The sequence below is a fragment of the Oncorhynchus kisutch genome, linkage group LG18, assembly GCF_002021735.2.
Source record: "Oncorhynchus kisutch isolate 150728-3 linkage group LG18, Okis_V2, whole genome shotgun sequence".
Taxonomy (NCBI): Eukaryota; Metazoa; Chordata; class Actinopteri; order Salmoniformes; family Salmonidae; genus Oncorhynchus; species Oncorhynchus kisutch.
This window is the reverse complement of record NC_034191.2, coordinates 67,541,615-67,557,549: the sequence shown is the minus strand read 5'-3', so window position 1 is coordinate 67,557,549 and position 15,935 is coordinate 67,541,615. Positions and strand designations below refer to the sequence as shown.

The 15,935-nt window shown below is 44.4% G+C and overlaps 1 protein-coding gene across 1 annotated transcript in view; it reads right to left on the bottom strand.

Moving 5' to 3' along the window:
* Nucleotides 1–15,935, bottom strand: part of LOC109909926 (contactin-associated protein-like 2) — a 286,511-nt gene that overhangs the window by 6,450 nt on the left and 264,126 nt on the right. Inside the window, exons 18-20 of the mRNA XM_031795298.1 lie at nucleotides 14,263–14,487; nucleotides 14,011–14,144; nucleotides 13,649–13,742 (exon numbers count right to left, since the gene is read on the bottom strand). Of these exons, the coding sequence (XP_031651158.1) occupies nucleotides 13,649–13,742; nucleotides 14,011–14,144; nucleotides 14,263–14,487 (453 nt within the window). The remainder of the gene's footprint in view (nucleotides 1–13,648; nucleotides 13,743–14,010; nucleotides 14,145–14,262; nucleotides 14,488–15,935) is intronic.

Below are 15,935 nucleotides of genomic sequence, written 5' to 3'. Positions count from 1 at the left end.
CTGTCTCTCTACCTTCTCTGTCTCTCTACCTTCTCTGTCTCTCTACCTTCTCTGTCTCTCTCCCGTCTCTGTCTCTCTCCCGTCTCTGTCTCTCTCCCTTCTCTGTCTCTCTCCCTTCTCTGTCTCTCTCCCGTCTCTGTCTCTCTCCCTTCTCTGTCTCTCTCCCTTCTCTGTCTCTCTCCCTTCTCTGTCTCTCTCCCTTCTCTGTCTCTCTACCTTCTCTGTCTCTCTCCCGTCTCTGTCTCTCTCCCTTCTCTGTCTCTCTCCCTTCTCTGTCTCTCTCCCTTCTCTGTCTCTCTCCCTTCTCTGTCTCTCTCCCGTCTCTGTCTCTCTCCCTTCTCTGTCTCTCTCCCTTCTCTGTCTCTCTCCCTTCTCTGTCTCTCTCCCTTCTCTGTCTCTCTCCCTTCTCTGTCTCTCTCCCTTCTCTGTCTCTCTCCCTTCTCTGTCTCTCTACCTTCTCTGTCTCTCTCTTTTCATCTATAATCCCCCCCTTCTCTTCCTTGCTTTCTCTCGCTTTATATTTCTATTATTTTTGTTGTGTATCCGCCGGTGGAGACGTTTGAGTGTTTTGAAAAGTATTCAAAAGATCAAATGTATTGTCATTACTCTTTCTCTCTCTGTGTCTCTCGTTCCACTCCTCCTCCTCAGGCTTCAAAGAATGGAGGAGGTTCAAACGCAACGTTAACACAGAGGGGGGGAAATGCAGCAGAAAAACAGACGAACAACCTCAAACACACAGAATATTGAGTGTGTGTGTGTGTGTGTCTGTGTCTGTGCTTGTGTGTGTGTGTAACTGGATCTCCTACAGACACAAGATACCAGATTTCTCTCTGTGGCGATCATGTTTGACAGATTCAGGCTAGGTATCAGAATGTGTTGTGTGTGTGTGTGTTTAGTGTGTGTGTGTGTGTTTGTGTGTGTGTCTCTGTGTAACTGGATCTCCTACAGACACAAGATACCAGATTTCTCTCTGCGGCGATCATGTTTGACAGATTCAGGCTAGGTATCAGAGTGTGTGTGTGTGTTTAGAGTGTGTGTTTAGTTTGTGTGTGTTTAGTGTGTGTGTGTGTAACTGGACCTCCTACAGACACGAGATATACAGATTCAGGCTATGTATCAGAGTGTGTGTGTGTGTTCAGATCTAAGGCACTGTCCAGAGCTGACAGATTAATGAGCCTTTGGTCATCCGTTCCAATCCCACAATGCAGTGCATGGGTGGAGAAACGCTTTGATATCAGGTCACTGCTGATGGCCCTGTCAAAGGAGCTACACACACACACACACACACACACACACACACACACACACACACACACACACACACACACACACACACACACACACACACACACACACACCACACACACACACACACACACACACACACACACACACACACACACACCTTGTTTAGGAGAGATAACGTGCTGCTTGAGAGGAAGCTTATGGAGATACTGGCTGTCCAGGGTGTGTGTATGTGTGTGTGTGTGTTTTCGCTTGTGCCTGTGTTGCTTCACTGCCTCAGAATAAGCACTGATAACATTCTCATGAATATACAATGAATATGAGTATGATTCCCCTCTTTTCATGATCTGCTTGTAATACTAAACATGTGTTCTCCCTCTCTCTTCTGCCTCTCTCTTCTCTCTCTCTCAGCAATATTACTGAGCATATTCACATCTCTCAGAGAGTGGACTTGAATACTAATAAGATACTGATATAACACTTAAAGGCTCAGGCTGGTCCACTAATAGGCTGGTCCCAGGTATTAAGCTTTGCCATACAGGCTTGTCTTGGCAGAAGCAACAAGACAGACAGAAATACTGACTGACGGACAGATGATCAGACAGACAGCCAGACAGACAGACAGCCAGACAGCCAGCCAGCCAGCCAGCCAGCCAGCCAGCCAGACAGACAGACGGTCAGACAGACGGACAGCCAGCCAGCCAGACGGACAGCCAGACGGTCAAACGGACAGCCAGACAGAGAGATAGATGGTCAGACGGACAGCCAGACAGACGGTCAGACGGACAGCCAGCCAGCCAGCCAGCCAGCCAGACAGACAGACAGACAGACAGACAGACAGACAGACAGACAGACGGTCAGACAGAAGGACAGCCAGCCAGCCAGCCAGCCAGACAGACAGACGTCAGACAGACAGACAGACAGACAGACAGACAGACAGACAGACAGACAGACAGACAGACAGACAGACAGACAGACAGACAGACAGACAGACAGACAGACAGACAGACAGACAGACAGACAGACAGACAGACAGACAGACAGACAGACAGACAGACGGTCAGACAGACAGACGGACGGACAGACAGATGGTCAGACAGACAGATGGTCAGACAGACAGACAGACAGGAGTTGGCTGAGGCCCAAAAAGATTGAACCATGCTAATCATACTCTTACAATGTGACACAAACATGATTGTGCCTGTGGACCAGCCTGTTCCTAACAGCCCTTCTAGGCTTAGCTCTCCAGTTCCCCCCGACCTGTAGCTCCTGTTACGGCTGAATGTAGATGACTGTTCTATTTCAGTAATGACACCAGCACAATGCATCAGATCTACACACCAGTGGAGGCTGCTGAGGGGAGGACGGCTCATAATACTGGCTGGAACGGAGCGAATGGAATGGCATCAAACACATGGAAACCATGTGATACCATTCCAGCTATTCCGCTCCAGCCACTACCACGAGCTTGTTCTCCCAAATTAAGGTGCCCCCAACCTCCTGTGATACACACCAGTTGGTTGGTCCCTTTGGTCCAATGAGAATTGATAAGAATGTATTGGGAGGGACTGCGAATACAAGAGCTGACCGGAGCTGTTATTGGGTGAGAAAAGCGGGATGATGGGGGAAAGGGGGGTAAGAGGGAGGGAGCGATTGGTTGAGGATGAGGAGAAGGACAGGTAGAGGGAGGACAAAGGTGGAGAGAAAGGGATGTGAGTGGTTGATAGAAAGGGGGGAGAGGGGACAGTGAGAGGGGAAAAGGGGTGATGAGAGAAGCACTTAAATGGAGGGACGACCAGAGGAGAGAAAGGGTGAAAGGATCAAACAGGGTTACCATGGCAACAAATGGAAGCTTATGGCAGAACGAGATGGAGGGATGGAGAGAGAGAGAGACTAAAAGGAGGATTGGTAATAATGAGAAACAAAATGACCCTAGCTGTGTTCGTATACCCATACTAACCTACTGTATACTACATACTTAATGAGTATATACTACATAATATTTTCTATTAGTTGATTTTAGTGTACTGAAAACAAACAGTATGTTTTCAGTTGAGTGTACTAGCTCTCAGCCTGTCTACCGGAACTTGATGCTGTTGTTATGTAACCTCTTGCTAGCTAGTTAGCATGACAAATGACTAGTTAGACATTTTACGACTCTGGGTGTGTTCTTAAATTCAATCTGGAGTGCCAGAGTACGCTCATACATTCAGAGCATTGTCAGATTGTCCGTTTGTAAATCTCTCGCAGCACACACTGGACGCTCGGGCCAGGGAGTAGGGTTGATTTGAGCGTTCTAACGGCAGTCAAGCGCCCAAGCTAACGTTGGCTAGCTTGCTAGCTTCTTCCTGGCACAAATGAGAGAACACCTCCCTCTGGCCATTTAACTCGCCCTAGCAGAGCTGGTTAGGCAGTTTTCATGTTATCCAGAGCGTTGGTGACTGTTGCTGCTGGCAACAATTTAATGACATTTTTTTTGCCCATGTTTACTGACACCGGCCATCTTCAACGGGTGTTGAGCGCTCATAAATTCATTATTCTGCGCTCTGGTACACAGACCAGAGTGCTCTGAAATCGGAGTAGATAACCGGAGCGAATTTAGAAAGCACCCGAATGTCCATTGAGAAGTCAATAAATGCTGGGTAGTTACTGTTGTTAGATATCATATAGTTTATATACTGGCAAGTTCGATGTATAAGTAGCCAACTAACGTTAGGTAGCTAGCTAACAACATAGCGGTACATACTGCTGTAATGATACGCTATGTGGCTCGTAAGGAAAGTGTAGCTAACAAATTGTCAGCCAATATAACATGTATGGTAACATATTTGCAAAGTCATTACTTTATTACATAGTTCAACATTTTCTTAACATTCGTCATAATTAGTTAACGCAATGAATTTGTATCCGCTCTCGTTGTACTTTGACTGCATATTTTCCGCCATTTTCTTCAAATTTCGAAACGATGTGAAGCCACGCCCATTTCCTGAAGAATTGCATTGTGGGCCCTAATGTACAAAAATACTTCATATTTTGGTGAATTTAGTACGACATCCGGGAACTTTTGACTAACTATATCCATACTATGACCAATAAGCATGCTATATACTCAATTCACCTCACAAATTATATGGTTAGTGCAGTTAGTATGAGTAATCGATCACAGCTCCTTTCTATACTAACCCTTGATGAGTAACACACACACACGCACGCACACAGCCAGTCACGCAGACATACCACAGCCTCAAAGAGAACAGAGAGATGCTACTAAAGCACACTGATCAGGGAGAGAGAGAAACAGAGAGAAAGGGGAAAAGAGAGAAGGCTAAAGAGAGGAGATGGATGAATGAACTGTCTAGGAGGTGGTAACTGCACCTGTCCTTGTAATGCCCTCCTACTGCAGTCTACCTGCCTACACACCCACACAACTTACACACCCCTAGGAATATGCAAGGACACACATGCACGCACGCAGGCGCAAACACGCGGACACACACACACACACACACACACACACACACACACACACACACACACACACCACCCATATACAACACACACAACGTCTTCTTCAATGTAGAAAGCCTACATGCTAGTCTCACTTCAACTTCCTAATAAATACACACATGGGCACACACTGCCAGTATAAGGCATACAAAACTCCCACCACAGAAGATCCTAATCCAGCCATACACTATACTGTACCATGACGAAAATAAATCGCAAACAATACCAACGAGGGAATTACAAGACAAATAAAATAAGATTCAAAAACACATTTCAATCAAACCCAATTGAAATTAAATGAATTAAATCAAATTAGAAAATGTCTCTCTCTCTCAAGCACGTATGTTCACACGTATGCGCGCGCGCACATACACACACACACACACACTTCTATTTTTCTTGTAGATGAAGGTAACATTACCTGTCAGACTTCTAGTCAGTGTATCTTTGTAGACCCGGTTTCTTTTGTTTAGTTTTTTCTCTCTGACCGAGAACACTGCTGCAGGCGAGTGGTTCTCCTAGCCTTGTTCCCCAGATGTACTTGTTTTCTCTCTCTGCAGTGTCTGTCGTGCTCTCACTGTGCAGTACAGTCCCACCCCCATTCACACACAGAGCCAAGGGAAAGCCTGGTGTCTGGATTATTGTAGATATGGATCAGGAATCCATAGTGTACTAGCCATAGACACATCCACAGGAGGATATGAGAAAAAAGGCAAAAAAGCAGATGTGACCTCATCCACAAACACACACGCACACACACACACACACACACACACACACACACACACACACACACACACACACACACACACACACACACACACACACACACACACACACACACACACACACATACACACACACACACACACACACACACGCTGAGAGAGACCAGAGTGATATATAAAACAGATATATCAGTATTAGAGGACACACAAATCAAAATCAAATCAAATGAAATGTATTTATATAGCCCTTCGTACATCAGCTGATATCTCAAAGTGCTGTACAGAAACCCAGCCTAAAACCCCAAACAGCAAGCAATGCAGGTGTAGAAGCACGAGATTATACACAGAGATTATATAGACTACAGAACACACAGCATCAGCAGACACACAGAGATTATATAGACTACAGAACACACTGCCTCAGCAGACACACAGAGATTATATAGACTACAGAACACACAGCATCAGCAGACACACAGAGATTATATAGACTACAGAACACACTGCCTCAGCAGACACACAGAGATTATATAGACTACAGAACACACAGCATCAGCAGACACACAGAGATTATATTTACTACAGAACACACTGCCTCAGCAGACACACAGAGATTTTATAGACTACAGAACACACTGCCTCAGCAGACACACAGAGATTATATAGACTACAGAACACACTGCATCAGCAGACACACAGAGATTATATAGACTACAGAACACACTGCCTCAGCAGACACACAGAGATTATATAGACTACAGAACACACTGCCTCAGCAGACACACAGAGATTATATAGACTACAGAACACACTGCATCAGCAGACACACAGAGATTATATAGACTACAGAACACACTGCCTCAGCAGACACACAGAGATTATATAGACTACAGAACACACTGCATCAGCAGACACACAGAGATTATATAGACTACAGAACACACTGCCTCAGCAGACACACAGAGATTATATAGACTACAGAACACACTGCCTCAGCAGACACACAGAGATTATATAGACTACAGAACACACTGCCTCAGCAGACACACAGAGATTATATAGACTACAGAACACACTGCCTCAGCAGACACACAGAGATTATATAGACTACAGAACACACTGCATCAGCAGACACACAGATATAAACATCACCATCCATTATCAAAATAATTACCTTTAAGGAAATGTCTATATCAAACTCATTCAAGGGTTTTTCTTTATTTGTACTATTTTCTACACTGTAGAATAATAGTGAAGACATCAAAACTATGAAATAACACATATGGAATCATGTAGTAACCAAAAACATGTTAAACAAATCAAAATATATTTTAGATTATTCAAAGAAGCCACCCTTTGCCTTGATGACAGCTTTGAACACTTCATTCTCTCAACCAGCTTCACCTGGAATGCTTTTCCAACAGTTTTGAAGGAGGCCAGGTCATCTGATGCAACACGCGATCACTCTCCTTCTTGGTCAAATAGCCCTTACACAGCCTGGAGGTGTGTTGGGTAATTGTCCTGTTGAAAAACAGATGATCGTCCCACTAAGCGCAAACCAGATGGGATGGCGTATCACTGCTGAAAGCTGTGGTAGTCATGCTGGTTAAGTGTGCCTTGAATTCTAAATAAATCACAGACAGTGTCACCAGCAAAGCACCCCCACACCATCACACCTCCTCATCCATGCTTCACGGTGGGAACCACACATGCAGAGATCATCCGTTCACCTACTCTGAGTCTCACAAAGACATGGTGGTTGGAACCAAAAATCACTAATTTGGACTCCTCAGACCAAAGAACATATTTCCACCGGTCTAATGTCCATTGCTCGTGTTTCTTGCCCCAAGCTTGTCTCTTATTCTTATTGGTGTCCTTTAGTAAGGGTTTCTTTGCAGCAATTTGACCATGAAGGCCTGATTCAGGCAGTCTCCTCTGAACAGTTGAAGTTGAGATGTGTCTGTTACTGAACTCTGTGAAGCATTTATTTGGGCTGAAATTTCTGATGTGCCGTTAACTGTAATTAACCTATCCTGTGGCGGTCTTCAACAAAATCCAGTTTCATCATCGTGCTCGATGGTTTCTGCGACTACACTTGAAGAAACTTTCAAAGTCCTTGAAATGTTTTGTATTGACTGACCTTCATGTCTAAAAGTAATGATGGACTGTCGTTTCTCTATGCGTATTTTAGCTGTTCTTGGCATAATATGGACTTGGTCCTTTACCAAATAGGGCCATCTTCTGTACACCCCCTACCTTGTAACAAAACAACTGATTGGCTCAAACGCATTAAGATGGAAAGAAATTCTACAAATGAACTTTTAACAAGGCACACCTGTTAATTGAAATACATTCCAGGTGACTACCTCATGAAGCTGGTTGAGAGAATGCCATGAGTGTGCAAAGCTGTCATCAAGGCAAAGGATGGTTACTTTGAAAAATCTCAAATCTCAAATATTTTTTGATTAACACTTTTTTGGTTACTACATGATTCCATGATTGCTATTTCATAGTTTTGATGTAAAAATAAAAATAGTAAAATAAAGAAAAACCCTGGAATGAGGAGGTGTGTCCAAACTTTTGACTAGTAGTGTATATCAGAAGATATCCAACAGTTCTCTGTTTTAAAAAACTTCTTATGGCTGCAGGGGCAGTATTGAGTAGCTTGGATGAAAGGTGCCCAGAGTAAACGGCCTGCTCCTCAGACCCAGTTGCTAATATATGCATATTATTATTAGTATTTGATAGAAAACACTCTGAAGTTTCTAAAACTGATTGAATGATGTCTGTGAGTATAACAGAACTCATATGGCAGGCAAAAACCTGAGAAGAAATCCAAACAGGAAGTGAGAAATCTGAGGTTGGTCGATTTTCAACCCAGCCCCTATTGAATTCACAGTGGGATATGGATGAAGTTGCACTTCCTATTGCTTCCACTCAACCATCTTTAGAAACTTGAATGAGGCTTCTACTGTGTTGTGGGGCTCAATGGGAGCTGAATGAGCCATGTGTCTGGCAGAGAGCCAGGTCCTGGTCACGCGCAATTCACATGATATAGTGACCTGCGTTCCATGGCTTCTCTACACACAAAGTATTTCTCCGGTTGGAACTTTATTGAAGATTTATGATAACAACACCTTAAAGATTGATTCTATACTTAGTTTGACAAGTTTCTTCGACCTGTAATATAACTTTTTAAAGTTTTCGTCCCGACGTTCGGATGGACCTGCACAAGCGTCTGGATTTGTGTACTAAATGCACTAACAAAAGTAGCTACTTGGACATAAATAATGGACATTATCGAACAAATCAAGCATTTATTGTGGAACTAGGATTCCTGGGAGTGCATTCTGATGAAGATCATCAAAGGTAAGGGAATATTTATAATGTGATTTCTGATTTCTGTTGACTCCAACATGGAGGATAATTGTATTTATTTTCTGAGTGCAGAAAGTAGGCCTGCAACTCACAACAGAGTTGCAGGCCTGAAGAGCCACAGGCTGATCAACCCTGTGGAGAACCTGCAAGACAGGATGTGTAAGAAGCACGACAGACTCCTGGAACTGTTCTGTAGGACTGTTCTGCACTGAGACAGACCACAAGACTCACCTCACCGTCCCTCTAGAGGAAGAGTGTGGACAGAGGAAGGCTCAACTGGGGAAGACTGAGGCAGAAGTTCAGCAGATGATCGAGGAGCGACTGCAGAAGGTTCAGGAGATCAAACACTCAGTAAAATTCAGAAAAAGAGCAGCAGAGCGAGAGATAGCAGACAGCATGGAGGTTTTCACTGCTCTGGTGCGCTGCATTGAGAGAAGCCAGGCTGAGTTCATTGAGGTGATTGAGGAGATGTTGAAAGCAGCAGAGTGGCAGGCTGAAGGGCTCATTGAAGAGCTGGAGCAGGAAATCACTGTGCTACAGAGGAGATGCTCTGAGTTGGACCAGCTCTTACACACCAAGGACCACCTCCACCTCCTACAGAGCTCCCCACCCCTCTGTAAGCTTCCTCCCACCAGGAAGTGGTCTCAGAAAAGTGTCCACAGGCAGCTGTGTCTGGGAAATGTAAGGAGAGTTGTGTATCAACTGGAAGATGCTCTTCACAATGAGATGGAGAAGCTGCCTGACATCAAGCTGAAGAGGATGCAGCAGTATGCAGTGGATGTAACTCTGGACCCTGATACAGCATTTCCATTCCTCATCCTTGGTAAGAAAAATAGGAAACAAGTGAGATGCGGAGACAAGAATCAAGAGAATCTCACTAATGATCCAAAGAGATTTAAAAATAGTTTCTCTGTCCTGGGTAAGGAGGGTTTCTCCTCTGGGAGATTCTACTATGAGGTGCAGGTGACGGGGAAGACATGGTGGTGGCTAGGAGTGGCCAGTGAATCCATAGACAGGAAGGAGAGTTTAAACCTGAGCTCTGATGGACTCTGGACTGTGTGGCTGAATGGCGAGAATGGGTATGGAGCCAACAATTACTACCCTGTCCGCCTCTCCCTGAGAGAGAAGCCCCAGAAGGTGGGGGTGTTTGTGGATGAATGAGAAAGGTCAGGTCTCCTTCTATGATGTGAAGGCCAAGTCTCATATCTACTCCTTCTTTATAGATGCTACTTCACCGAGAAACTCTATCCATATTTCAACCCCTATCTTAGCTGTAGTGGTGAAAACTCAGCCCCACTGGTCATCTCCTCTGTCAATCACACACAGTGAAACAAGTTGTCACTAAAATGTCAAATACTCAGCTCAGCAGTTGATTCGTTTGGGGTACTACAGATCAATATTGTTGGGTGTGCATCTCAAACTGTATAAAGTGTAATCAATTACCTCCCAAGGACAAAGGTTTTGAAAATGTTCCCTCTGCATTGCAAGTATTGAGAGCAAGGCTGATGGTTCTAAGTGGTGTCAGAATGATGGTCAGATCTAAATTAAAGAGAGATACAAGTCTACTTTGACACGCTCTTCTGTATATCAAACCAAATTTCATTTCATTTGTCACATGCACCGAATACAGCAAGTGTAGACTTTACCATCAAATGCTTACCTACAAGCCCTTCCCTAAAAAGTGAAAAATAATTCAAAAGAACATAAGAAAAAAATAAACGAAATAGTAACACAATACTAATAACAAGGCTATGTACAAGAAGTACCGGCACCGATTCAATATGCAGGGGTATGTGGTAGTTCAGGTAATTGAGGTAATATGTACATGTAGGTAGGGGTAAAAGTGACTATACAATCATGATAGATAATCAACAGAGTAGCAGCAGCGTACAGGGCATTCGGAAAGAATTCAGACCCCTTCCCTTTTTCCACATTTTGTTACGTTACAGCCTTATTCTAAAATGGAATAAATTAAATCTACACACAATACCCCATAATGACAAAGCGAAAACAGGTTTTTAGACATTTCAGCAAATTTATAAAAAATGAAAACAGTAATACCTTATTTACACAAGTATTCAGATCCTTTACTACGAGACTCGAAATTGAGCTCAGGTGCGTCCTGTTTCCATTGATTATCCTTGAGATGTTTCTACAACCTGGTAAATTCAATTGATTGGACATGACTTGGAAAGGCACACACCTGTCTATATAAGATCCCACAGAGCAAAAACTTGAACCTGATCAAACATCCCTGGAGAGAGCTGAAAATAAATGTGCAGTGACGCTCCCCTCCAACCTCACAGAGCTTGAGAGGATCTGCAGAGAAGAATGGGAGAAACTCCCCAAATACAGATGATAAGCTTGTAGCAACATACCCAAGAAGACTCCGAGGCTGTAATCGCTGCCGAAGGTGCTTCAACAAAGTACTGAGTACAGGGTCTGAATACCTATGTAAATGTGATATTTCAGTAAAAAAAATCTATAATAATAAAAATAAATTTCAAAAAATGTTTTTGCTTTGTCATTATGGGTTATTGTGATGTCATCATGGGGGTATTGTGATGTCATTATGGGGGTATTGTGATGTCATTATGGGTTATTGTGTGTAGATTGCTGAGGGAAGAAAACTATTTAATCCATTTCAGAATAAGGCTGTAACTTAACAAAATGTGGAAAAGGTCAAGGGGTCTGAATACTTTCCAGATGCATTGTATGTAAAGAGTGTGAAAGAGTGCCTATGTGTGTGTGTGTGTGTGTGTGTGTGTAGTGTGTATGTGTGTGTGTCTGTTGGAGAGTAGTAGTGGTGAGTGTGTGTGTGTTGGAGTGTAGTATGTGTGAGTGTGTGAGTAGGTGTGAGTCAGTGTGTGAGTCAGTGTGTGAGTCAGTGTGTGAGTAGGTTTGAGTCAGTATGTGTGTCAGTGTGTGAGTCAGTGTGCATAGAGCGAATGCAAGAACGCCAGTGCAAAAATTAGGGGATCGATGCAAACAGCCATTTGATTAAGAGTCTTATGACTTGAGGGTAGAAGCTGTTCAGGAGCCTTTTGGTTCCAGACTTGGTGCTCCGGTACCGCTTGCTGTGCGGTAGCAGAGAGAACAGGGTATGACTTGGGTGGCTGGAGTCTGACAATTTTGAGGGTCTTCCTCTGACACCACCTGGTATATAACACCTAGAAGGCAAGGAGCTCAGTCCCAGTGATGTAGTGGGTCGTCAGCACTACCCTCTGTAACACCTTGCAGTTGGATGGGGCCTGTCATGCCAAATAGTGTCCTCCGATTTGAATGTAGTGGAAATGCGCTGACTTGGTGATCTGTAAGGTAAATAACTTTAATGTGTCAAGCAGAATACATGTTTTCTTTTCCATTCCCGAAACCTAGCATCGTTTAAGAGTATTTCATGTTGTCATGTTAACAAGGTACTAAAAAGTAGTTACAATTCATGTTGTCATTTTATTAGCTAAACAAAACGTGTTTTAACAGCAAACTGCCGTGGAAATCAGCCTTGTTTGCATAGCGATGATGAAAAGAACGTCATTTAGGCTGTATAATGAGATCCAAAATTATAATCATTAGGTCGTCAAAACCGTTGATATCGTAAAGGACGCTAAAAGTTTATCGAATCACATTGTGATGTAGAGGGGGACACTATTTGGCTGGGGGACATTATTTGGCATGACAGGCCCATATTGCATATGAGGTCTAAGTTTCGGTTAAACTTTTGTTGTTGTTGAAACCCGTTTGGAAATAAATCCATATTGTGAAATGCATAATTCTGCATGAATTACCTGTTGGAAAGGTGAACTGGCAGAGCAATGGTGACTTTGCCCTTTGTTGTGTCCTTCAGTCCTTGAACGGCAGCTTTGCATTGCCAGGTGGGGTTGCTGTGGTGTGTGTGTGTGTGTGTGTGTGTGCCTACGTCGGTGCATAAATGCTGGGAGTGCTTTGTGTGTATGAGTGTGTGTTACAGGGAAAGCGACATTATCCCCTGTGATATTAGTTGGCTGTACATCGATCAATGGTTCTTGCTGAGAAGTGAACTCAGCTATTCTACCCCACTGATTCCCGCCAGCCCAGGACAGAGCGGGAAAACCAGGAGTCATGGAATACGAAACTAGTGATCGGGATCAAACAAGAAGGAATATAATACTACGCCAGGGTCGTGTTCAGGAGGGCACAACATTCTGATTGCCGCAGCTAGAAATGTCTTGTATAGAGCTGACATGAATCCCTATAATTCTACAGAGAAGCGTCTGTTCTACATAACATTCCTATCTGGACGTTCTGTAAGGTTGCACCCTACTGAGCATGCTCAGGACTAACACACTCCACCAGTAATGCCAGACAACAGATCATATACCGAAGCAAAATATATCTATTGAACATCATGTTGCAGAAACCAAAGCAGACAATCATTTTTGAAATCTATAATATGTCTCGCAACATTAGGCTGCATCACATCCGGCTGTGATTGGGAGTCCCATAGGGAGGCGCACAATTGGCCCAGCGTCGTCCGGGTTTGGCCGGGCCGTCATTGTAAATAAGAATATTTTCTTAACTAACTTGCCTAGTTAAATAAAGGTAAAAAATATATCTATATTTTTAAATCAGACCTTCTCCTTCATGACTGTCCTGGTGAAATATGAAATACTGTCTTCTAGTTCCCTCTGGTGGGCACACAGCATAACTACAACAAGTCTGCACTCTTCTGCTGGTGCTCTCTGAATAGGCCTATTGTCTCTACCAGGGCCAAGCAGACCTGTCAAACACACATTTGAGGTGCCTGTACTCACCAAATACTTTCCCCAAGAACAATGTCTTGACCAGGTTGAACTGTGTGTCTGATGCCTCTGGGAGAGAGTAACTGACAGGGGGGTAGTGGTCCAACTAGAGGGGGAGAGTGAGAGAAGGAGGGGAAGAGAGAGAAGATCATGATACTAACCATTGGAGGTTTTCTATAGTTAATCATCAGCATCAACTGTGTTCAAACAGGCCTACTCATATCCATGAAGCATCAAGCCATTGTCAATCATTCAAGTCCTAAGACTATTGAAGGCCTTTGTCTCCCTCTTGTGGTTCAAAATGGACATGTCTAAAATCGTCACATACGATGCTTTGACGGCGGAGAGAAAGGTTGGTTTGTGTGTGTGTGCACCTGTATGGTGATAGTCCTGTTGCTTCTGGACATGTTGATGGTGTGTGGCTGTCCGTTAGCTAGGTTACGCTGGTCTACGTCTATGGTGAACGGCTCCTTGAGTCCGCCTAGGTTATACCGCACCTGGAGAGTTCCTACACGCACACACACACACAGAAATGCAGAGACCTGAAGCGTACCTGAGAAGCGAAGAGCAACAGAGCCGATGTGTGTCTGTGAGTGTGTGTGTTATGCGTCGTGTCAGTGCCTCACCATTCTGCCGTAGCACCAGAGCCAGGTAGTCTTGTGTCTTGGAGCTGGCGTACAGCAGTATAGCTGGTGTGTTGGACGTGCTGAAGCTAAACGCTACTTCTTCTCCTGTCAGATTCACTTCCTGTGGAGTCGAAGGTTGGGCCACAAACCTTGTGTCCTGATTGGCTGACTCTGACAGGAAGTCGTATCGCACCAGAGTCCCAGCCTCAAAGAAGCCCCCCACATCTGAGAGAGAGGAAGAGACAACACACACACAAAGGTTTAGAAACACACACACACCTTGTTTAGGAGAGATAACGTGCTGCTTGAGAGGAAGCTTATGGAGATACTGGCTGTCCAGGGTGTGTGTGTGTGTGTGTTTTCGCTTGTGCCTGTGTTGCTTCACTGCCTGGCTTCTGCTCCCCACAAGACTAGTTAAACACGTGTACACACACACACACACACACACACACACACACACACACACACACACACAGAGCTACATCTGTAGAGATGCTGGTAAGAACCTCACTCTCTGGTGTAAGTGTGTGTGTTGTTCATTATGAAGTCAGAGTTGTCTGTCTGTGACCCCAGGGTATGGCAGCAGCAGCAGAATGAGACAGTCAGGATAATAATATTCTACCTCAGGAGTCGGGTGTAAATATGAATATAATGGAAATACGCATCACAATTATGACTGCACTCATACATATGACAGTGGCAGGAGAACAGAGGGAGGAGAAGGCCCTCTGGGGTATCTGAAGGGTATAACACACGTGTTAATAAACACACACACATTACATTCAAGACCTCGTTTTCAGTTTTTTACACACACACACACACACACACACACACACACACACACACACACACACACACACACACACACACACACACACACACACACACACACACACACACACACACACACACACACACTTTCTACCTCTATCCCCCCTCTCTTTCTACCTCTATCCCCCTCTCTTTCTACCTCTATCCCCCTCTCTTTCTACCTCTATCCCCCTCTCTTTCTACCTCTATCCCCCTCTCTTTCTACCTCTATCCCCCTCTCTTTCTACCTCTATCCCCCCTCTCTTTCTACTTCTATCCCCCCTCTCTTTCTACCTCTATCCCCCTCTCTTTCTACCTCTATCCCCCCTCTCTTTCTACCTCTATCCCCCTCTCTTTCTACTTCTATCCCCCCTCTCTTTCTACCTCTATCCCCCTCTCTTTCTAACTCTATCCCCCTCTCTTTCTACCTCTATCCCCCCTCTCTTTCTACCTCTATCCCCCCTCTCTTTCTACCTCTATCCCCCCTCTCCTTCTACCTCTATCCCCCTCTCTTTCTACCTCTATCCCCCTCTCTTTCTACCTCTATCCCCCTCTCTTTCTACCTCTATCCCACCTCTCTTTCTACCTCTATCCCCCTCTCTTTCTACCTCTATCCCACTCTCTTTCTACCTCTATCCCCCCTCTTTCTACCTCTATCCCCCTCTTTCTACCTCTATCCCCCCTCTCTTTCTACCTCTATCCCCCCTCTCTTTCTACCTCTATCCCCCCTCTTTCTACCTCTATTCCCCCTCTCTTTCTACCTCTATCCCCTCTCTTTATACCTCTATCCCCCTCTCTTTCTACCTCTATCCCCCTCTCTTTCTACTTCTATCCCCCCTCTCTTTCGACCTCTATCCCCCGTC